Source organism: Poecilia mexicana, unplaced genomic scaffold (assembly GCF_051168715.1).
Source record: "Poecilia mexicana isolate PSO_F unplaced genomic scaffold, ASM5116871v1 scaffold_17, whole genome shotgun sequence".
Classification (NCBI taxonomy): domain Eukaryota; kingdom Metazoa; phylum Chordata; class Actinopteri; order Cyprinodontiformes; family Poeciliidae; genus Poecilia; species Poecilia mexicana.
Genome location: NW_028263386.1, coordinates 28,747,998 through 28,770,695, shown reverse-complemented (window position 1 = coordinate 28,770,695; position 22,698 = coordinate 28,747,998). Strand labels below are relative to the sequence as shown.

Here is a 22,698-nt window from a genome sequence, read left to right as displayed (position 1 = left end):
TAATAATAAAAAAAAAAAAAAAAAAATTAAGCGTCCCTGGGTGGGCTCGAACCACCAACCTTTCGGTTAACAGCCGAACGCGCTAACCGATTGCGCCACAGAGACTGTTGTGTTGAGGAGCATTATGTTTAGTACACGTGTATTCTCACTGAATTGTGATTGTCCCACCAATGAGATATTTATTCAAATAGCATATAGTGCAGTCTGGAGTGAGTAAGAGGACATTAGAGGTCTGTTTGGAACACTTCTAAAAAGGTTGGCTGAAGACATCAACCCCTCCCCCAGTCTCTAAGACAGGATCTGATTCCGGAATGTATTGATGAGGTCATATGTAATTGTCATGTGTGCATTGGTGGTTCAGCCGCGAATTGGTGTAACGTGCCGACACCATGCAAACAGGACATGCCAGCAGTTCCTGAGTTTGAGTCCCAGTTCTGGCAGAAGCTTATGTTATGTTAATGTTAATAACCCTTAACCCGACTACCAAGAAAAAAAATATTGTCCAATAACCATTTTTTTAAAATCCCACATTCTTTGTAAGGTAATAAAATGTTTTATGCACTTACTTTGGTTAAGAACTACTGGCCTAAGGTTATCAACTGTTGGCAGAAATGTAATACAATAATCTGAATTATGCTGTCAATAGTAGCCTAAGCATCTGAAAATAATCATTTTTTTTATTTTACCTCAGAATTTGTCATTTAATGAGGGTGGTATCCTCTCTCATTCTGCCATGTCTCTATGTGGCCATCCTGGGCTACTATTGTGTAGCCCATGATGGAAAAACTCACAAAATCTGATAAATAGGCCAATACAGCATCCTAAAGTCTATGTAAGTGTACATTTCTACTATTACTGATTAACTTTTTTATAACTAACAAACTAGACGAGAGTGACACGCTAAACAAACCCCCAATAAACCCCCAACATATACACCAGTTAAGGTTATAGCGCAAATCTGTAACTTCAAATTATAGCTCATATTCTCCTTCCATAGACGGACAGTGTAGGCATATCATATATTTTCTGATTCCTTAGAGTCTGTTGGGTATTTTAGTCATTAACTCTTGTGTCCCTGGTGTCCCTGGATACCGCTGGGATGAAAGAAGTGTATCTAGTTTGGTCAAAAGATGTGGAAAAATGTGTAATAATTTTGGTTTAACGACCTCTAATGACCTCTGTGTTGGTCAGAGAAACTCAAAACATGGCTTAAATGAAAGCCAAGAGTGTCCCCTTTAAGATGATACCAAATATTGCATTACAGACCTTTGACAAATGCCCATACCATGACCCTAAACCAGAGATACAGCATTCCCAAAATACAGAATTTTTCCAAAGGGGTTGTTTACTTCATGAGATAACTATGACTCAGCTACCATTTTGGAAGGGCTATCATACCAAAATATTAACTAGAGACATGTATATTTTCAAAAAATATTGATAGACTTTGCCACCCTGAAATGGACAAAAAAATGGTCTGGCCCATGGACTAGGTAGAGCTGAATAGCCACGTCCCATTCCGTGGCGAGTTGAATTTGTAGATTTGTAATCGTAGCAACAGTCACGGGTCTGACCGTTGACGAAACATAACAGACTGAGATGAATGGGTGAGCACAGTATAAATAGGCTGCTTGGAAAATTAGAGGTCTGGTTTGGGCGTGGCCCAGCTCCCGAACTTAAGTTAACACATTAACTTAATTTAGAGTGTTCACGTTCCTGCCAATATTCAGGCCCTCAAAAGTGAAGAACAGACTGTAGTAAAGGTGCTCCAAACTGAGGTAGAATCGAGCCAGAAACTAACCAATTAGAGTGAGACTTGAGAATGGAGAAGCAGCTTTAGTTCACACCTTTAATATATAGCTGATACCATGTACAGCTGAACCATAAACATTTTTTGTTTATGGGGAAAACACACATAATGGCTTATTCTTTTACTGAAAGCTCATGTAACAGAGTGTAAGAAATGTATTTTTTGAATCTTAATTAGTAATATGCAATGCATCAATAGTATGTCTAAAACTCAATATGTCATCTTGTGGATGTTGGAAGTTTTGTTGACACGTCACTGTATTGTATAAAACTAAGTCTGAGTTTGAATTCATAACATTTTCTCTCAGGAACTGTGACTTTGAACATGTTTGACCTGTCTACATTTGTTTAAATAATTTTCCTGTTTTCCTTACTTAAAATGCATATGCATAGTTTATATAACCTGACAATAGGATATCCTTCACAAAATAACAGAACAACACAATAAACTATTAAAAAAACATTGCATTTATTTCCTCCCTGATAACTCAGTCTAAGACAAAGCTGTCAAGTCTCTTCACTACCATTGGAAGAAGTGATCAGTAAGGCCTGAAAAGAGAAAAATCATGCAAGCAATCAAATTATATTCTGCAAATTATACAGGAAATATGAATTATTTATTGCGTACAACCAAACTCTTAAAAGCTCCTGGCTTATTGTTCATAAATCAGTGAAACAAATGATAGAAATCAAGAACATTAAATGAAATATTGAAGGTAAAACAAACTTTCTTAAATATGATATGGTCATTAAAATGTCTAGTCTTAACCTAAAGGTTAGTATAGTTTAAGATAACGCACAGAAGATAATCTTCAAAAGTAAAATTAATATGGCAAATATTTGTGTGCTTAAATATATTCTGTAGAAAGGCCTTATTTATCCTAATTTAGTTTCCCTAAATTCTCTATACTAACACATTCTTTAGATTTACTCGGACATAATAATTTAAAGTTTATTTTAAAAAAAAGATGCAATTATTAACAGAGGTCTTACATATTCTGCACTTAACATTTGATCTTTGGTGTCAAAATTCAGATCTGGTATTTCCATTAATCAAACAATGCAGTCTTATTGATATTTGATCACTTACATTAAAAAAAACTTAAGTTCAATGTCTTCCCAGTATTACATAGCATAACTTGGACATGTTAAGCTAACTATAAGATTATCTATTTAACTAGAGTTAAGTTTCTTAAATAGGCAAGTCTAAGTATTTTTTCTTGCTCTGTATTTGCCTTCATTAAAAAAAAAATCAAGCGTTTTGCTCCTTTTCTCTTACAGTCTCAAATTGTTGTGACGAACAAAATTGCTGTTTATTTATTATAGCACTGTGCTGCTATCTTTTACAAGTTTAATGAAAATACTAGTACCTGTTTGAAAATCTATGTTATTAAAGCACTTATTTAAAATTTGCTTATTGCATTTAGTTAATTTTTGAATGCAACTTGAAGCTATAGATTAGGTCTGAGAAGCATTACCACATATGATGTTGCTTAGGCCTCTACCTACTGTAAATTATCTTGATGAATACACAGCAACCTCTGGTTGAGCACAGATATGGAGTGATCCTCCCTTCCAATAGTGATTTATGTGCTCTGTAGCACAGGGATCAGCTCAAACCTTTTTAGTTTGCTTGTTGCTATAACAATGGGAAATGTAACCACATTAGGTACTCCTTTTCTGTCAGTTGATTCCATGTTGACATCTTTCCTCAGCCCTTCTTATTTGTCAAGAAGCTTTACAAGGCTCTGCCGAAGATCGTTCAGGTCAAAAATCTTAATGTCCAGAATTTCTATGGCCCTCTGGATCTCAGTATCCATGCGATCTCGTTCCTCCAGAGAATTACTCAGTGTCTGCTCTGTGTTCTGGATGCGACGCTCCAACTCTGAGCTTCGCATCTCCATTTCCTACAGTGAGCATAAGACATTGTTACAATAAGAACCACAAACAGAGAATGAGACAATATAATAATTTGCTCATTCCTCATACCATCATGAAGTTACTGGGAGTGTGTAGAAAGTGACATTAAAAAATTATTTTAGAATGAACCAAGTCTTGGAAAATAATTGATTTGGTCAAGATTCCATTTTTCATTACCTTACTATAGTTTAATTTTCAGTAAGATAAGGAAATGAAATATTAGACCTATATAGTGCTTTATTAAGACACTCTAAGACACTTAAAATGAAATTACTAATTTCCATTCATGCACACATTTACACGCTAACTGTGGCAAGTCCTGGATCATAGCCACAGCTGCCCGGCCGTATTGCGCAGTTGGGCCTTCCAACCATCACCAGCAGGCAAGAGGGGTGAAGTGTCTTGACCAAGGACAAGAGAGAGGCGTTCATCACATACAAGTAGTCTAGAAATGCTCTAATATATAGTAAATGCTAATATTTTCTTTTTTAAAAAAATACTATTTTGGCATTTGGGGCTCTCTATGTTTCTTGTTTGAAATAGGGTTATTGGGAAGGAAAAAGAGAGAATGTGAAGAGGAAAAATGGAACTTCTGCCTAAGCAGTCTTCATTAGACACTTTAAAATAAGCACCTAATGCCTAGTTTCTTCCAGTAATCTTAAGGATGCCCCAATTATCAGGATGGCTCTTAAGATAATCTTGAGAGAAATTCCTGTCTGTGGTAAGAGTGATCTGGTCCTCTCTGAAGGGCATTGGGACTGCTCTGATCTAAATCATGGATATTCAACATGTCCAATATTGCATCATGTATGGTGTTCCCTGATGACTAGTGGTGTGCTGATCGATCATCCACCAATAATCAGATGATCCGTGAAAAAGTATATGATTGGTGATCGCCGATCACCAGTATCTCATACTTTGCAGCCTGCAGAAACCAGTGAGCAGCACATCTCCCCCTTTTCTCCACATTGCGCAAGCGTACTGCAGCAAATCATAAGCAAAGTTGGGTGGAACTTTGACGTTCTGAGAGTGGTGGGAATTTTGCGTCTTGCAACGAAAAAATACCTCAGGGTGACGCATGTCAAAATGCCTCAACACAGTGATTCAATATGAGATTTAGAAAACAAGCACTTGACGGAGTATGGCTATATTGAGGCTTACTGCAGAAAAAAAAAGACATCTGGAGCTGCCAGATAGCAGGTAAAGCAGCGCACAATTCCCAACACTTACTTGGATGAGCATAACGGTCAGAAAGCTTAGCAAATAACCTGAAAAATGATTTAAGTCATCGAGATAGTGGTGGAAGATGCTGGGCTCTGCTCTTACTTTTGGATCGCTGCTACGTACTTCTGAGATGCAGACGTAGCGGGATTGGAGCTCTACCAGACAGTATTCTCTCACATTAAACTTCTCCTTAACTTAAAAAAAGTTTGAACATATGTATTAAAACTTTCGCTGTTCTAACAGTAGATAGATAATCTGTGGGAAAAGGAAAAAAAAATGGTGCTCCTCTGCCTCTTCTGTGTGTTCTGCAGAATTACACCACTTGGTCATAACAATCAATCAGAACCAAAACAAAACAATTAGCCATGCTATCAGGCAGTTTTGATTTAGTGACACAGGGTTATTTATTTTAATGCAACTTGCATTTTACTTTGAATGAAAGTTTCCTTTTTTACTTAAGAGTATTTTGATATAGGCAGTATTGTGATATTTATTTGATTTTATGTATAATCTTAGGGGGGCTGCACAGTGGTGCAGTTGGTAGAGCTGTTGCCTTGAATCGAATCCCGAAAAAGGTTCTGGGTTCGATTCCCAGCCTGGGGTCTTTCTGCATGGAGTTTGCATGTTCTCCCTGTGCATGGTGGGTTCTCTCTGGGTTCTCCGGTTTCCTCCTACAGTCCAAAAACATGACTGTCAGGTTAATTGGCCTCTCCTAATTTGTCCCTAGATGCAAGTGTGTGTATGCATGGTTGTGTGTCTCTGTGTTGCCCTGCAACAGACTGGCGACCTGTCCAGAGTGACCCTGCCTCTCGCCCGGAACGTTAGCTGGAGATAGGCACCAGTACCTCCCGACCCCACCAAGGGACAAGGGTGTATAGAAAATGGGTATAGCGGGTTTGATTGTACCACGTGTGGAGTCCAGCCACACGGCAAGAGCACACCACACACAAACCGATTTCTCTCACTGACATTCAGATTCCAGACAGAAAATCCCACTATATCATACATGAATTTAGAGTAAACAAACACCCTAAATTTTATGGTTCCATTTTGCCAGATCAAATAGCACTTATACTTAAATAGAAAAACAAATAACCAATCTATGTGCTCGTTATCAGTGATCGGCCCTCATGGAGGATCAGTATCAGAATCGGCAGGACAAAACTTGATTGGAGCATCCCTACAGACGACGAATATAAATGCAGCTTGTTGAATGTGACATGTAGCCAAACAGAAAGCAAAGTAAGGGAAATGTACACAAAAGATACAGAGAAAACAAAAACTTGCCACCGAGCACCAAATAGTCCTGTAGATGTTGGAGACATTCTTGTATTGTTTTTTTTTTCTCTGTTAAATATATTTCAAAATCTATCGTCGTCGCTTTGGCCATATTTGTTTGCTCTGAGCTCAAATTTGGTCTTGAGAGGTTTTGAGTTTTCTCATCTGACATCTGAATGTCGGTAAGTGAAATGGGTTTGTGTGTGGTGTGTTGCTCTTGCCATGTGGCTGGACATCACACACTGTATGATGAAATGCTACATTTTCTTTGGTCTTCCAGGTTTTATCCCCCGACAATATTAAAATTTTGCAATGTGAACCACTTGAATAATTCTTACCAGTTGATAATTAAAACTTCAACAGTTTACAAAACAGCAAAGTAAATTAGTGCTGTAGAATTTAAAAAATTAATTTAGGAAAATCTAAATATGCTTAAATATTTAGCACATTTGCAAAAGTGCTAAACAAATAATTAACTCTGCTGTTAGCGCATTAGAGGAAGTGTGCTCACTACTGTTGAGCATCATCTAACACCTGGCTATTTAGTACTTATGCATTTAGCTCATTGTCTGTCACGCCTACCCTTAATCTGAGAATGGCTTCATCCCGCTCATGTTCCATCTCATGGTACTCTGCTTTCTTACTTTGTAAAATGTGAATTTCCTGAAAATCAGATGAAAGGAACACATTGCATCACTTATTGTGATGTGCACATTACTTGAAGCAGATAATTATTTCAACGGTGAGGAAATACGAGGGACTTTCCAACCTCATCTTTGGCCTTCAGCAAGGCCTCCAGCTCCTCCAGGGACTGAGTTAGCTCATCCTTCAGCAGCTCGCTGGGTCCCTGGCCTCCATGGGCTTCTAGTTCAGAAACCTAAAATAACAGTTCGTAAGTGAGGAGGCTTTACAAATTCATGTTGTCAAATGCAAATAGGAGACAATAAGTGGTTGTTATAATGTCAAATTAGTAAAAAAAAATAAAAATAAAAACTCCTTAAAATGTGGAACAACTCTCCACTTGGCTGGTCCTTTTTATTATCAAGAGGCATACAGATGGAACATATATGAAGAAAACAAGCCATCTTAACATGCTTGGTTACATATATGTGTGTGTTTTATGTCTCAGTGGTCAGGACTTTAGGATGTTCAATCCACTATTTTTAAAATCACATTTAGGAAAATGCAAGGCTGTACATAATCTGCTCAGAAACATTTGCAAAGCATCTTTATCATATTCAGAAGTATCATTCTTAAGTAATTAAAGAAGAAAACAATCAATATAAAGCCATGCTTCTTTCTTAAATAATTGTTCCCTTTGTGAGAGGTGACCCTTGTAATTGTACATAGTGATAAAAGAATTTCAGACAGATCACCTTTAACAGTGTGCTAAAACGGAGAAGCCTTAATAAGTAGAATTGAAGAGCAAGAAAAAAATGCCAACTTCTAATTGCCCAAACATCAGGAACAAAACTATTCAAGTAATTTCAGGGAGGTTTCTCTGCTACTGATGTCAGTCATCAAAGCTTTCTGCTGACTTTGAAAGTGGAAAAAAAAACATCTTTGCATCTGAATTAGATAAAATATGCCCTTTTGTGGCATTTTACGGCCGTCTTTGGCTTAGTGGGATGAGTCTTGAAATCTTTAAGTTGCAGGTTCAATTCCAGCTTCTTCCTGGGCAAAGTGTATGAATGTTTATAAGTGGGTGAATGTGACTCTAATGAGTAGAAAATTGTTGTATAAATTTAGTCCATTTTCTTTCATTATAGACTCTCCCTGTAAGACCGCTTCGAGTTAAACAAGGATGAACAAGGATAATTCAAGGTCTGTTGAAAGTATTAGCTGTCGACAAAGTTCCACTTGAGCACATTTAAAAAGAACAAAAAGAAAGGCAGAAACCCCAGAAAATTTCTCAGCAACACAGTGGACCGTTTTAAAAGTATATTGTACACATAAGCAAGAGCAGCAGGAGCAAAGAAAAAAAGTGACATGAGTGTATAACCACTCCCATTGGTGATTTTTCATTTTCTCCTAACTGGGCCATTGAAAGTAGGATATTGCTGTCCTACAAACCTCTCCCTCTTACATTATCCACCCTAGAGACTTGAACCATTTTCAACCACCTGGCCCCCTTGCTCAAAAAGTGAAGAACTAGCTCAATCTAACAGATGTAGGCCCCTCAATCGTATGAATGTATTTGTTGAGGTAGAATTATTTCTCTCCCTCTTTTTTTAAAAGCACCTTTTGAAAATAACCTTTAATCACTTAATAGATTTACTTTTCTCTAGGCCCATATTTTTAAAACAAAATTAAAAATGTTTTTCTGGGTATGATGTAATATTCTAATCATAAATGTTATGTTTTTATTAGCTTTGCACAGATCATCATCATAGATAGCAGAAATAAATATTTCATAACATCAATCTTTGTCTAATCTATATAATGCGTTTCACCTAAATAGTTGGGCTACTGAAATAAATTAACCTTTCAATAATTTAATGTATTGAATGCAGCTATATAGAGGTACATCAACAAAAAATTTTATATTGTGAAAAGGTTCGTTGTTTTTTTGTCACTTATTTCCAAAAGTGGAACTCAAAGATTTATTGTACATAGTGAAATATTAAGTCTTTATTTCTTGTAATTGTGATGATTATTGCTTACATGTGATGATTATTGCTTACAGATAATGAAAGCCAAAATTCAAATTCTCAGAAAATTGTCAAAAACTGAAAAATGAAGGTTTCACATGGTCTCTCAGTCTGGTTCAATAGGATACAGAATCATAGGGAAAACTGCTGACTGGGCAAATCTGAAGAAAACAGTCCCAGAGCCCTTCCACAAAGATGGGAAGACACAAGAGAGCATAGCTTAAGAAAGTGGCCGTTCTCAGAGTTCTGTATCCAAGCATATAAAGTTGAACAGAATAAGAAAGTATTATAGGAAAAGATGCAGCAGCATCAGGGATAACAAAAGTTACTACGGTTCTATGAATCTCGGATGACATCCAGAGGTGGTACTTCAAGCACTGAAGGATCATTCTTGTGCAAAGGATCATTCTTATACAAAGTCACCTTTGTTGTCACTAACCTGCCGGGGACAGACCCCTTGTAGAGTGGCTCTTCACTACTGCTGGCAGTGGCCGGCCCTGAAAGGCATTGGCCTTGGCGATCAAATCCACAACACTGTGCAAGTTGCTGCTTAGAAAGTGCCTGACCTTTCCGGGAACCCAGGAAGCAAACAAAAAGGCTATTCATTTTTCAGAAAGATGCCATGGCATTGATATATGTCTCAAGGGCACAAATAGGACACTGTTGTTCAGAGGAGCATCAGGTGTCAAACCGGGGAAGATGGAGTGGCTGGGTACTGCCTGCTGCCAGTGACACCTGAGGAATAATTGCCACATCAGGCCACAGTGTAACACCCGAGCCATCAGGATTCCACTTGAAGCAGGTCTCAGCTATCGAGAGAGTCTGCAATTCCCCCACATGTTTTGCAGAAACCATCGCCAAAAGGAACACTATCTTCAGTGAGAGCCATTTGAGGTCCACGGATGGCAAGGGCTCAAATGGGAGGGACCAAAGAGAAAGGTCCCACGCCGGTGTCACAGGGCGGTTGGGTGGGTGCAAATGCCAAGCACCTCTCAAAACAGTACAACATCCTTGTCTCAGCCCACCGAACAACCATTCAGCTCAACATGCCAATAGGAAATAGCAGCCACATACACTCCTGATCAAAATCTTAAGACCAGTCAAAAAATTGCAAGAATTTGCATTTTGCACTATTGAATCTTAAGAAGGTTCTAAGTAGAGCTTCACAATGTTAAAGGAAAAAATCAGTGCAAGAGACAAGAACTTTTGAGGAGGGAATGTTCTGAAAACTGCATTTGCACTCAAACATGATTTTTTCAGCTGATCAAAAATTTAAGACCATAGTCTTTAAAAGCCAAAAGCTGTGCAAAAATCTGGATTCCATGTCATTTTCTGTCAAGTCTTTACACTGTCAAGACCTCCTGGTGGCAAAAGCTCACTGACTTTGAACGTGGTAGGATTGTTGAGCTGCATAAGCAAGGCCTCTCACAACGTGCCATCGCTGCTGAGGTTGGACGCAGTAAGACAGTCATTTTGCATTTTTTAAATAATCCTGAGGGTAATGGAACAAAAAAGTCAAGTGGTAGACCCAAAAAAAAATTCACCAGCTCTGAGCCGAAGGATCCGATTGGCTGTCCGTCAAGACATGGGACGATCCTCTACCCAAATTAAGGCCATTACTGGTGCTGACTGCAGCTCAATAACCATCATACGGCATCTGCGAGAGAAGGGCTTCAGAAACAAAAAATGTCTTCAAAGGCCACATCTTCTTCAACGCCACAAAATTACCCGTTTGGACTTTGCAAGAGTGCACCAAACATGGGACATTGAAAGGTGGAAGAAAGTTGTCTTCTCTGATGAGAAAAAATTTAACCTTGATGGTCCTGATGGCTTCCAACGCTACTGGCATGACAAGGAGATCCCACCTGAGATGTTTTCTACACGGCACAGTGGTGGGGGCGCCATCATGATTTGGGGTGCGTTTTCCTTCAATGGAACAATGGAGCTTCGGGTTGTGCAGGGGCGTCAAACAGCAGCTGCCTATGTGGAGATGTTGCAGCGGGCATCCCTCATGACTGAGGGCCCTCGTCTGTGTGATAATGATTGGGTTTTTCAACAGGACAATGCTGCAGTTCACAATGCCCACCTGACAAAGGAGTTCTTCCAAGAGAATAACATCACTCTTTTGGACCATCCTGCATGTTCCCCGGATCTAAACCTAATTGAGAACATTTGGGGATGGAAGTTTACAAAAAATGGACATCAGTTCCAGACAGTGGATGCCTTTCGTGAAGCCATCTTCAACACTTGGAGCAACGTTCCCACTAGCCTCCTGGAAACACTAGCATCAAGCCTAAATGATTGTTTGAAGTCATCAACAAGAATGGTGGAGCTACTCATTACCGAATCCTTTTTTTTGACACTTTGATTTCTGTTTTTTTTTTTTTTTTTTTTTTTTAGCTATGGTCTTAAACTTTTGATCAGCTGAAAAAATCATGTTTGAGTGTAAATGCAGTTTTCAATTAATTCCCTGCTCAAAAGTTTTTGTCTCTTACGCCAATTTCTTCCTTTAACATTGTGAAGCTCTACTTAGAACCTTCTTAAGATCCAATAGTGCAACATACAAATTCTTGCAATTTTTTGACTGGTCTTAAGATTTTGATCAGGAGTGTACACTTTCAAAGTAGACTGAGACCATCCCCTATCCAGTAATGCCTGCAAAGAAGGTCAGTATGTCAGAGACTGAACACTGCACCGAGTCCTGCCCTTTATCCCAGCACTGGGTTGCAAAGACCACCCACTTGTTAGCATAGACAGCTCATGTGGATGGTGAGTCAGTGTATTTTCAGGCAGTTCGTTTGTCGCTTGAAAAGAAAAATGAAAAAACAAAAATGGACTCGTTTTTTGCTTATTAAACCAAAATGGGAAATCGGATAACGGTTCGGGTCCGTGTATTTTCTGGGAGTTCATTTTTTCGTTTGAAATGAAAAATGGGAAAACGGAAATAGACTTGTTTTGTTGTTTTCCGTTTAGAAAACCAAAATTGGAAATCGGATTTTTTGCCGTTATCCGATTTCCCATTTAGTTCACAAAATGAAAATGCAAAAAATGGATAACGAGCTGTCAATTACGATTTTCATTATTTCACTTTTGACAAGCGGTCTGACCTGGAAGTCCTCTCTGTCCGGCACAGTTTGTTTTTCTTCACTCGTCCAAATCGGCATGTAATTAATTTGATCATGACACCTTCATACAGAAAGCCTTATACTCCGACTTTGTTTTGTATATGAAGCTAATGGCTTATAAATGCAGCTTCCGATTCAGTAAATGGCTAAAGGACTAGTCTGCCCAATTTTTACCGACCTTTAATCTGCTCTGGTTTAAAAAGACTCAAACCATGACTAGAACATTCTGCCATTCAAACCCTTTATTTTTTTAAGTTTTTCCTTTCTGAATAGCATTAGCATACCAATTGTAATTTGGTATGTCATGAACAAGGATTCAGAAAATGTGATCAAAAATATACAATAAAAATGTATCTATTTCTACCAGGTAGGAAATGTTTGAAATAATGTGCCAATTAGATTATTAAAAGCTTAACTAAATAAATGTTTGCCTACGGAAGAGGATTTGGGAAAGAAAAAAGGTCATCATTCCTACTTTAATCTCAGAATTCGAATTTGAGTCTAAAAAAAATTATCTTGTACATCAGTTGGTGTTAGAAGAATGTTATAGGCCCCTTATTCTCTTCTGTGGTTTAACACCTCAAAATATTTTTTCACATTTTTATCAGTGAAGTATGACTGTCCAATTAGAAATGAAAACCTTTGTCCCCTTCTATTTACTTATAACTTATTAGACTCAACTGACTAAACATTATGTTTAGAAATAATGGAAAGAATCAACTTAAAAGTTGTTCATTATGAACAACTTTTAAGTTGATTCTTTCCATTATTTCTTAGCTCTGGACTAGAATTATTTCATATTTAATTTGTATCAACCTATATATAGTTAGAGCTTTAAACTCAAATCTTACAAAATAAATGGAGACTAAATGTTTTCATAAAAATGTATTTATTACAATAATGTACAAGCAGTTATTCAGCCAATGTTTGGGGAATCATGAAAAAATATTCCTACAAGTATATAAAAGATGAGGAGACGGTGAAGAAGACAATGTCAGGAGGAGGAAGAGGATCACTGGGAGATTCTGTATGAAACAATAAAAAATAAGTACTAAAAACAGTTCACACTGCACATAAGAAGCCATTCGAAGGGAAGAATATATTACACACACACACAAATAATGAATTTACAAACTACAAAAAAATCAGAGGAAGGGAATATTAGTAACTCGTATTGGAAGAGAACACTGTGTCAATGTTTAGAAGATACTAACATCTTCAGAAGTATCGAACTCTCCAGAGAGGAGTATTATATTTTGACACACGTATCAAACAGTATATATGCAAACTCATTTAACTCTTCATATCACACTTTGAGACGCTACGATCAGATATCAAGCAGCAGAATACGACAAGGTGACTTGCCAAGATCAGGCCGCGGTTAGTGGGGTAAATACACTCCACCCGGCCGCTGAGCTTGGAGCCGCCTGGCCCCGTTAGTGGAGCTACGCTGCTCCGAAAACTCCGGAGTATATTTCAAAGAAACTGCATGAACTAAGTGTGTAAATGAAGCTATGGGGGTTACTTTCTAGCCTAAAAACATCTTAAAACAACTTTTTGTGTCAAATTAATAGTGTACTTACCTCTATTTATCGCTGCTGGTGGCGCAGTGCAATGGTGGCCATCTCGCTGGTCCAGAGACGGGAATGGATGCAGGATGGTGTGGAAAGCCACTACCCCGGTGCTCTGGCCTTTCAAAATAAAAAAACTAAACTAAAAACTCAGGCTAACCATTTTTCTCGGTGACCAGATGTCCAGTATTATTCGTTTTTCACAGGAGCATTACTTAAACTGACTTGCGGCTGGCAGAAAATACTACAGTATATAGCCTGAAACGAATAAGCTTGTCCGCCTGCAGCCTGCATAATGTGATACGGCCCCTGTGTAAGCCAGACAGAGAACTTCCGGGTCAGACCGCTTGTCAAAAATTAAATTGTGAAAATTGAAATTGAGCGCTCGTTACTCGTTTTTCCATTTTCGTTTTGTGCACTAAATGGAAAATCGGATAACAAGCCACAAATTTGATTTCCGATTTTGGCTTAATAAACAAAAAGTGAAAAAATTAGTCTATTTTCGTTTTCTCATTTTTGATTTCAAACGAAAAAACAAACTGAATGAAAACACACGGACCACAGTGCCCATGCATTACCCATTGTACACCCCACTGACCCCGCATATCTTGAAAAAGTGGACCCCAGCCTTGCAGAGGCCAAATCCAGAGCTGAAGCCGGTCTGGGTTGGGGTGCAAAATCCGAACCCCCATCTGGGAAAGAAGATCCCTCCTGGAGGGGAAATGCATTGGCAAGTTGGAGTTCAGCTCGTGCAGTAGAGGAAACCAAGTCCTCGCTGGCCAGAAGGGGGCCTGTGCCCCTCCTGACAAACCCTCAGGAGAGTCTGAAAAGTAGACTGAATGGTGAAAAGGCATAAAGGAGGGTCCAAGGCCAGTCGTGTGCAATCACATTGTGACCCAGAGAACTGGTGTTGTCCAAGGAGAACCAAAGGGGACAGTGATCCGCATCCCTTGAGGCACAGAGGTCCACATCTGCCCTGCCAAAGACCTTCCTTCCAGATGCACTCCACCACCTCTTGGTGAAGATTCCACTCTCCTAGAAGCGGCTTCTGACAGGACAGAAAATCTGCTGGCATGTTCTGTGGCCCCAGGACATAGGCTGCCCTTAAGGCTGGCCAAGTATGGATGATCTGGTATTTTGTATTTTTATCTTTTTATAATCTTTTTATTATCTTTTATGTTCTTTGATAATCTTTCATTTATTATTCTATTATTCATTCTTTGATAAAACTGCTCAGGGTATTGTTCTTTATAATTTGATCTTTATTTGTCTGATAAAAATTATTCTGCTCAATGTACTATGCAAATTGAACATGCTGCTAGCTCACGCGGATCACGTGAACAGGGCATGCTTAGCTCTGGTTGACTTGGGTTGGGCTCTGATTGGTCCGCTGGTTGACGCTCTCAGCCCATGATTGGCTCATGGTCAGAGAGCGGCTACCTCTGATTGGATGGCTCGCCTGCAAGGATGGAAGTGGCCATTCCGTCACTTGCACGTGGACATTCTTTTGTTTAAGAGATAAAATACGAAAAAGCCCGCGGTTTGAGTCAGAGTCTGCTGTGGGTTGCGTTCGAACGCCCAGCTACGTTGATGCTGCTTTGTCTCTAGGCCGAAGGCTCTCCGGCCACGTTTCACGAGGTAAGCGCTGGTAACTTGAATGAATCGAGCATCACGTGTTTAGTCATAGAGTGTTTTGTACTGTATTCTGTGGGGAAATAAATCGAGCACATTTAATTCTAGCAGGAACAGCGTTTGGTTTCGTTATTGCCGCCGATCTCCTTCGACCCTGATTTAAAATTTCATAAAACATTTTGGCGTCACGATTACAGGATTTTAAAGGGGACTGCGGCAAATATGTTTAACATGTTTAAGAGAAAGAATAAAAATAAGAGTAAGTATGACGTTGGGAAAAAAGTTGAAATAATCCCTGGCTGGGATCAGCCTCACCAAGAGGTAGCGCAGTGTTTGCGCGAAGGGGGGGGGGGGGGCGACCCGAGCCCTGGGGAGATGCGCTGCGGGAAGCCGAGCCGCTGGAGTTGTTAGCTGTTTTGCAAAGCATCGAGGTGGAGGCCAAAAGCCCTGTTGCTGGATTGCAAAGGCGTATGTGGGCTTGCGCAGCCGCTTGGAAAAAGCAGCATGAGATTAATAAAGAAGCACAGGCGCAGCAGCTGAAAGATAGACAGGGCTTAGCCGATGCATTAGCTGCAGAATCGTCACATAAGCAACATGTGCAGCTATTAAATAACCGGTTACAGCAAATGACTGAGTTAGCTGAGAGAACTGTGGTTCAGGTAGCTGCACTGAAGAAGCAACAGAAACTTAGAAGGAAGCCCCGGCAGCCTTCGCCAAAAAATGTTCGTGCGTTTGTTGCTGGTTTAACTGCAGAATGGGACCCAGAGAAATGGGATGGAAATATTTCGGGAGATGAGACAGATTATATTTGGGAGGAGGGGGAAGATGCTTGTGGGGGAACACCGAACACCCCCCTTCGCCCTCTGCTGGACCTGAAACCTGTTCGTCGCAGGAGGCAGGAGCAACGACACCTACCGGATGTGCGACAACAGCGCAGGGACAATGCAGGACAGCTTGTAGTTGATGCTCAGGGAAATCCAGTGTATGACATGGTGGCGGCTCCTCAGCCTGATCCCATTTACCGTACCATTGTAGAAGATTACACACAAGAAGAAGTGTCACATTTAACGCGCAGACTGCGGCAGCAGAATGGGGAGCCGACAGATTTGTGGTTAGCACGGATGCTGGATGAAGGGGCTTCACAAGTGGAAATAGATGCAGTTGATGGGATGTCTTTTGCAGGATTGTCTACCGAGGGAGCAATAAATTCTAATTATCGCCAAGAGGTAAGACAACTGCCAGATGCAGCATCATTGTTTGTGGTATGGGCAGCCGCCATACAAAACCAATACGCCGCATTTACTGATTGGCCAGAAATCACTGGAGCTTGGATAACGCTAAGAGAATGTACACAGCGTTTGACTCGGTTGTGTGTGAGAGATGCGTTGGTAGTGGGCATGGCTGATCAATATCAAGCCTTAGCAGTTCCAAAAGCCGTGCGGGATCAGCTGATTCGTACTGCACCCCCCCATTACCGAGCAGCAATGCTAACCGTGATGCTAGGCAATCCAGGTGCTTCCATGTCTGACATTAAGAATCGTATAGGGGAGTTAGGAGCCCTGGGGAATTGGGAGGAGCCACGAAGAAGGGATGACCATCAGCAAGGATCCCGTAGCCCACACAGGGATGGGCTAAGACCAGGACAGGGACCGTCCAGATCTGCGTACTGGAGAGTGCTGATCCAGACAGGGGTCTCTCCCTCTGAAATAGATGGACTTCCCACAGAGGAATTAAAGAAGAAATGCCATAAAAAAGGATTGAAGGTAAGTTGCACAAGATATTCTGAATTTCCAGGACTGCATACTTTGGCACAAAGTCTCCGCGACGTCGTCCAGGAGTCCATGAGTGAAGCACGTGGATCTGAGTCGGTAGGACAAATACAGTCGGTTGGGCCCCTTAAGAAAAAGATCATCGCTGAAATTTCGGACCCAGAATCAGGATCATCTGAAGAAGGGGAAATACACCTGCGGACTGTTAAAAAGAAAAAGAAGGGCAAAAAAGGTAGGAATAAGGATAGGAGACATTCAGCCCTGTATCCTGACCTTGCACACCTGGAAGAACGGATGAATGGATTGTTGAAAGAGTCACTCCGGAAGATGAGTGATAAACATGACTTGACCAATTGGAAACCAAATCTAGCGCAAGCGGTGGCCCAATTGAATAACAGGCCAATCGCACCAGGGGTAACACCACTAAACCAAATGAACACTGTCCATAACACCCCAGATAAAGAACCTATCAAAATGTGGAAGATTGATGAAAGGGCAGAACTTCCTATCAGAGCTACCCCAGGCTCTGCAGGGTTGGACTTGAGAACACTGGAACCCATGACCCTAATACCTAATCAGGTTCAAGTTGTAAAAACAGGGCTCGGGTTACATATTCTACCGCGGTCAGGATTGTCCTTAAAAGGATTGACCATTCAGGCTGGGGTTATTGACAGTGATTATCAGGGAGAATTGGGTGTGGTGTGTCGCCACCAAGGTGAAAGTCCCCTGGTATTACAAAAAGGAGACAAGATTGCACAATTGCTACTGCAACCGTGTGACATGTCAGAAGTTCAGGAAATCTCTCCACCCACTGAGATAACAGTAAGGAGAAAAGGGGGTTTTGGTTTTGGCTCCACAGATAAACTTGGGGCAAAGGTTTGGGTGAGACAGGAAAATGGTCCACCAGAAGCCGCATAAATCATTGCCCAAGGCAACGATGCAACTGTATATATTTAGGAGAAGAGAAGTGGTTGAATGTGCCTGTGTCAAAATGTTATTTAAAAGAAAACTAATCAGTATTTTTCTATTTTGTGTTATAGCAGTGCTAATTGTCATTTCAGCTCCATACTCCCGTGACGCCGGCGGTGACGACGTCCGCCATCATGGGAGGCGCCGAGGAGGATGTACCGGCTGCGAAGTCATCGTGTGCCGTGCCTTGGTCGCCATGGTACTGCTGACAACGTCCCGCTTCGCTCTCGAGCTAAGATTCGACTGTGGTGGGAAAGCAGTACCCATGACCGGAGCCAGGATTCAAGGTCACCCATGCCTATTGTCACCAAAGGATGTACATTACGGATTCAATCGCGTGACCGATGTGTCAGTATCATTCTGACACCGACAGACGACTCATGTGCACGGAGAGGAAGTGAGTGGTATGACACAATTTTAGGTGGAGCTGGAACACTGATGGGAGTATCCAATGCGGTGGATAACGAGGTTACCCGCACGATGCTGTCCAACACCGGACAACATGCAGCTAGAGCTGTTCACCAAATAGGGGTCTGGATGCCATCAACAGTTATGACTCAGGAAGAAGCAGCGAAGATCTTCCAGCAACAACTGACATGGGACCTAAGTATGTGGAATGCCACATCCGAGGTGTTGAGGAACATCTCACAAGCTTTAAAATGGACGGCATGTAACATGAAAACGATACATGCCCACATACAAAGAGAAAGATTTCAGCGGATAGTAACCACAAGTAATTTATATATTAGACGAGTGAAAAGGTCTTTGGTTGATAGAATTTATAACACAGCCTTAAGATGAAAGTTACTTTGCGAATTCGGGATACAAGACTAAAGTGATTATCAAAGACCTTTATCTTTTTATCTTTTTATTATTTTTTTTATTCTATTTTAAAAGTTACTTTAATTCAAAGACCAAGAGGTGGAATGATTTGGTACTAAAGTGATTATCAAAGACCAAGGGGTGGAATGATCTGGTATTTTGTATTTTTATCTTTTTATAATCTTTTTATTATCTTTTATGTTCTTTGATAATCTTTCATTTATTATTCTATTATTCATTCTTTGATAAAACTGCTCAGGGTATTGTTCTTTATAATTTGATCTTTATTTGTCTGATAAAAATTATTCTGCTCAATGTACTATGCAAATTGAACATGCTGCTAGCTCACGCGGATCACGTGAACAGGGCATGCTTAGCTCTGGTTGACTTGGGTTGGGCTCTGATTGGTCCGCTGGTTGACGCTCTCAGCCCATGATTGGCTCATGGTCAGAGAGCGGCTACCTCTGATTGGATGGCTCGCCTGCAAGGATGGAAGTGGCCATTCCGTCACTTGCACGTGGACATTCTTTTGTTTAAGAGATAAAATACGAAAAAGCCCGCGGTTTGAGTCAGAGTCTGCTGTGGGTCGCGTTCGAACGCCCAGCTACGTTGATGCTGCTTTGTCTCTAGGCCGAAGGCTCTCCGGCCACATTTCACGAGGTAAGCGCTGGTAACTTGAATGAATCGAGCATCACGTGTTTAGTCATAGAGTGTTTTGTACTGTATTCTGTGGGGAAATAAATCGAGCACATTTAATTCTAGCAGGAACAGCGTTTGGTTTCGTTATTGCCGCCGATCTCCTTCGACCCTGATTTAAAATTTCATAAAACAATGGAACTGTCCAGGTCAGAAGCCACTGAGTAAAGCACAACATTTTCCTTGACTTGGTCCCCCCCGGTGGTTGATGTGAAAAACCACAGCGGTTTCTGAGCTGAGACCACACCACATTCTTCCCTTGCAAGCCCAAAATAAAGCTCTGAAGAGCCAGAAGCACAGCCCATATTTCCTGGGCATTGATGTGCCACTGGGACCATGTCCCCTGTGCCATTTGACCCCACCAGGTTACACCCCAGCCCGTGGAGGACACATCTGTAAACACAACTTCCCGTCGACACGGGAGGGAACTGAGCGGGACCCCCATTGTCATAAACAACCTCACCCTCTACTGGGACAGATGGAGCACTAACCGAGTGTCTCGAACTGCCTGATCCCATGTTGTGGCACAAATGAGCCAGTCATTCAGATATGGGAGGATCCACAATCCTTGTGCCTGCAGAGAAGAGAGGGCCGCTGCAACACATCGAGTGAACACCCTGGGAGACAGCGAAAGTCTAAATGGGAAGACGCTGAACTGGAAGTGCCTCCCTTGAAAAGCAAAACGAAGAAATCGTCAATGGGGCAGAGCGATTGGAACATGAATTTAAGCATCCCTGACGTCTATGGAAGTGAACCAATTGCCCCGGGAAATCGCCTGCAACACTTCCTTGGTGGTCAGCATATGAAAAGGCATGACCTTCAAGTACACATTCGGGCCCCTGAGGTCCAAGACTGGATGTAGACCCCCAGTCTTCTTCGGAACCAGAAAATACATGGAATAAAAGCCCCCTGGATCCAGCAGGGGGTCCTCCGGCACTATAGCTCCCTTGACCAGCAAGGTGCAGATTTCTTGATTCAGCGCCCGTGCCTTCACCGGGTCGCAGATCAGTCATCCTGACCTGGCCAGTGGCCGGCAGCAGAATTAAAGACGGTACCCCTGGGACAGGGTGGACAATACCCACCAGTCCGGGGTGTGGGCAACTGAGCTGTCCCGGGGTAAAATAACCAACAGCCGGCCGTAAGGCATCATCTGCGGGCCGGCTGTTGGTCCTCCCAGGCCTTCACAGGGCCTGGGAGGAGGCCGGCCAGACTCTGTGGCTCGAAATGGGCGTGATGATCTGGCCCCAGCTTGGTCTCAAGCCTGGTTTCCCTGATCTGGAGCAGGTCTTTGGACTGATCTATGACCTGGCACCAGATCCTGGGGCTCAATGAAAGAAGTAGATGGGTGAGAGGACCTCCGTGAAGGATCTGCAGCTGCCCAAGTGCCAACTGGTTGGCGATCACATCTGTGAAGCCCTGCCAGCTGCTGCCTTGTTCAAGACACCTGAGCTGTACAGTCCAAGGCGTCCAGTGCTGCAGAGCCAAAAAGTTCTCCCACAACTACAGGCAGGGCCCGGAGGGTCCTCCTACAATGCTCAGTAAGTGGCAACTGCACCAACCAGACCTGGCGGCGAGTGTGAACCAGTGTGGAGAGTGTGCATCCAAGCTTTCTTGTCATAAGAACAAAAGGCTGCAGAGAAGCCAGACCTTGGGTCCAGTGGAATGGATTCCAAAGAGGAAGACAGGGCCAGCATCAGATGGGAGAGAGTTCCCAAACCATCCCAAGCGGGCCGCAGAATCGTAGGCCTTACAGAGAAAATCATCAATAATGCGGCACTGAGGCCACGGACAACAGGCATTGGGCTGCAAAACCTCATCAGGCAGGATAATAAGGGAGACAATGGCTGGTTCCACAGCCAGCATCTGCCCCAAGCCAACCCTTGGGTGCCTCCTGCATGGCCGCCAGGGTGCTGCCATCCGTTGTCAGACGTGAAAATGCCTTGGTGTCTGACCAGCAAGCATGTAGTTCCCGTATATACTCCTCCAAGGGAGGAACCACAAAAGCAGCCTCTGATCTTTTGCGCCTAAAGAAGGCTATAAGCTGCAGGTTGGGCCTGAGGAACACCAATCTGTAAACGGGCAAGAGCCGTTCGAACTGCAGCTGTCACAGACTCCCCCGTATCCTCCTGGGAGGCAAGGGAGTCAGACCCAAAGGCCCCGGAGTCCCACTCTGGAAGGTCCTCATAGAAATGGTACCAGAAGCTGCCACCGAAATAGCATCATCATCATTGACTGATGTTTCATCCTGCTCGTGAGGGAGAGCCACGCCACAATCACCATCATTCTGAAAGGACTGGAGGAGAGCCTTCATTTGGCCCAGCTCAGTAGTGAAGTGATCTACTCTTGTGGACAACCTCCTTGCAACAGTCCATCTGGCTCGCTTCAGTAGTGCAAATGTGCAAACAGTAGGCCGTTTGCACATTGCCTGTCCCGGTGGCAACGGACTGTGTGGCGCAGTGCCTGCCCAGTCAGTAGGCTGCTCCAGTGCAGCCAACCGATCTAGCCTTTCCTACTGGGGCATGACGCTACAGTTGGGGCAAGAGTTGTCCGACAGTGCCTTCCTGAGATGTTCCACACTGAGACAGGAGGGACACAAGTCATGCCCGTCGTCGGGCTGAAGCGGAGCCAGACAGGTCAAGCAGCGTAAATTATCCAGCATCATACAGCTGAAAAGCGTGATTAGCCCGCTAACGACCAGAAGTTAACACGAGCAGAAAACGCCACTGGCAACTCCATTGCAGGAAAACCCCGTAGAGGCTACGAACTCAGCACGAGCAGAAAAGCCACCGGTGAGTCAAAAGAGCCGCAGCAAATAATGTGGCAAATTAAAGCAAACAGTAAACTACTGCTGTAGAAAAGAAAAACAAAACTTACCAGTCATCGTAGCGGCGACAGCAGATCTGGTAAAGCTGAAAACAGCTTGTGCAGCCCCAGGAGGGCAAGACTTACCCGCAACTCCAACCAAACTCAGTCACGGGGCTACCAGCAACAAGCAGTTAGGATAACAGTGGTACACAGAAGCAACCAGCTTCACATGACCACACACCTGTACTCAACACACCTGCGTGCGAGTAGAACAAAAGGGATTGTTTGCAGAGTCATGTGACACACCTGGTCATATGACAGGCAGGTGTCCCCGGTCACCTACCGGGGACAGGTCACAGGCCGGGTGACCTGTCCCCAGCAGGTTACAGGAGACTGTTGTCATTAGGACTCAACCTGCGCATGCGGA

At 42.3% G+C, this 22,698-nt stretch overlaps 1 protein-coding gene, 1 non-coding gene and 2 pseudogenes across 2 annotated transcripts in view; 1 reads left to right on the top strand and 3 right to left on the bottom strand.

Annotated features, from left to right (window-relative positions):
* Nucleotides 1-31: 31 nt before the first annotated feature.
* trnan-guu (transfer RNA asparagine (anticodon GUU)) lies at nucleotides 32-105 on the bottom strand. The gene has a single exon. It is a non-coding gene; the product is annotated as a tRNA-Asn (tRNA).
* Nucleotides 106-2,259: 2,154 nt separating this feature from the next.
* Nucleotides 2,260-22,698, bottom strand: part of LOC106927377 (homer protein homolog 3-like) — a 37,989-nt gene continuing 17,550 nt past the window's right edge. Inside the window, exons 8-10 of the mRNA XM_088014431.1 lie at nucleotides 7,001-7,108; nucleotides 6,814-6,894; nucleotides 2,260-3,716 (exon numbers count right to left, since the gene is read on the bottom strand). Of these exons, the coding sequence (XP_087870557.1) occupies nucleotides 3,531-3,716; nucleotides 6,814-6,894; nucleotides 7,001-7,108 (375 nt within the window). The 3' untranslated portion in view covers nucleotides 2,260-3,530. The remainder of the gene's footprint in view (nucleotides 3,717-6,813; nucleotides 6,895-7,000; nucleotides 7,109-22,698) is intronic.
* LOC148154852 (uncharacterized) lies at nucleotides 14,153-22,128 on the bottom strand (annotated as a pseudogene).
* Nucleotides 16,909-18,053, top strand: LOC148154853 (uncharacterized; annotated as a pseudogene).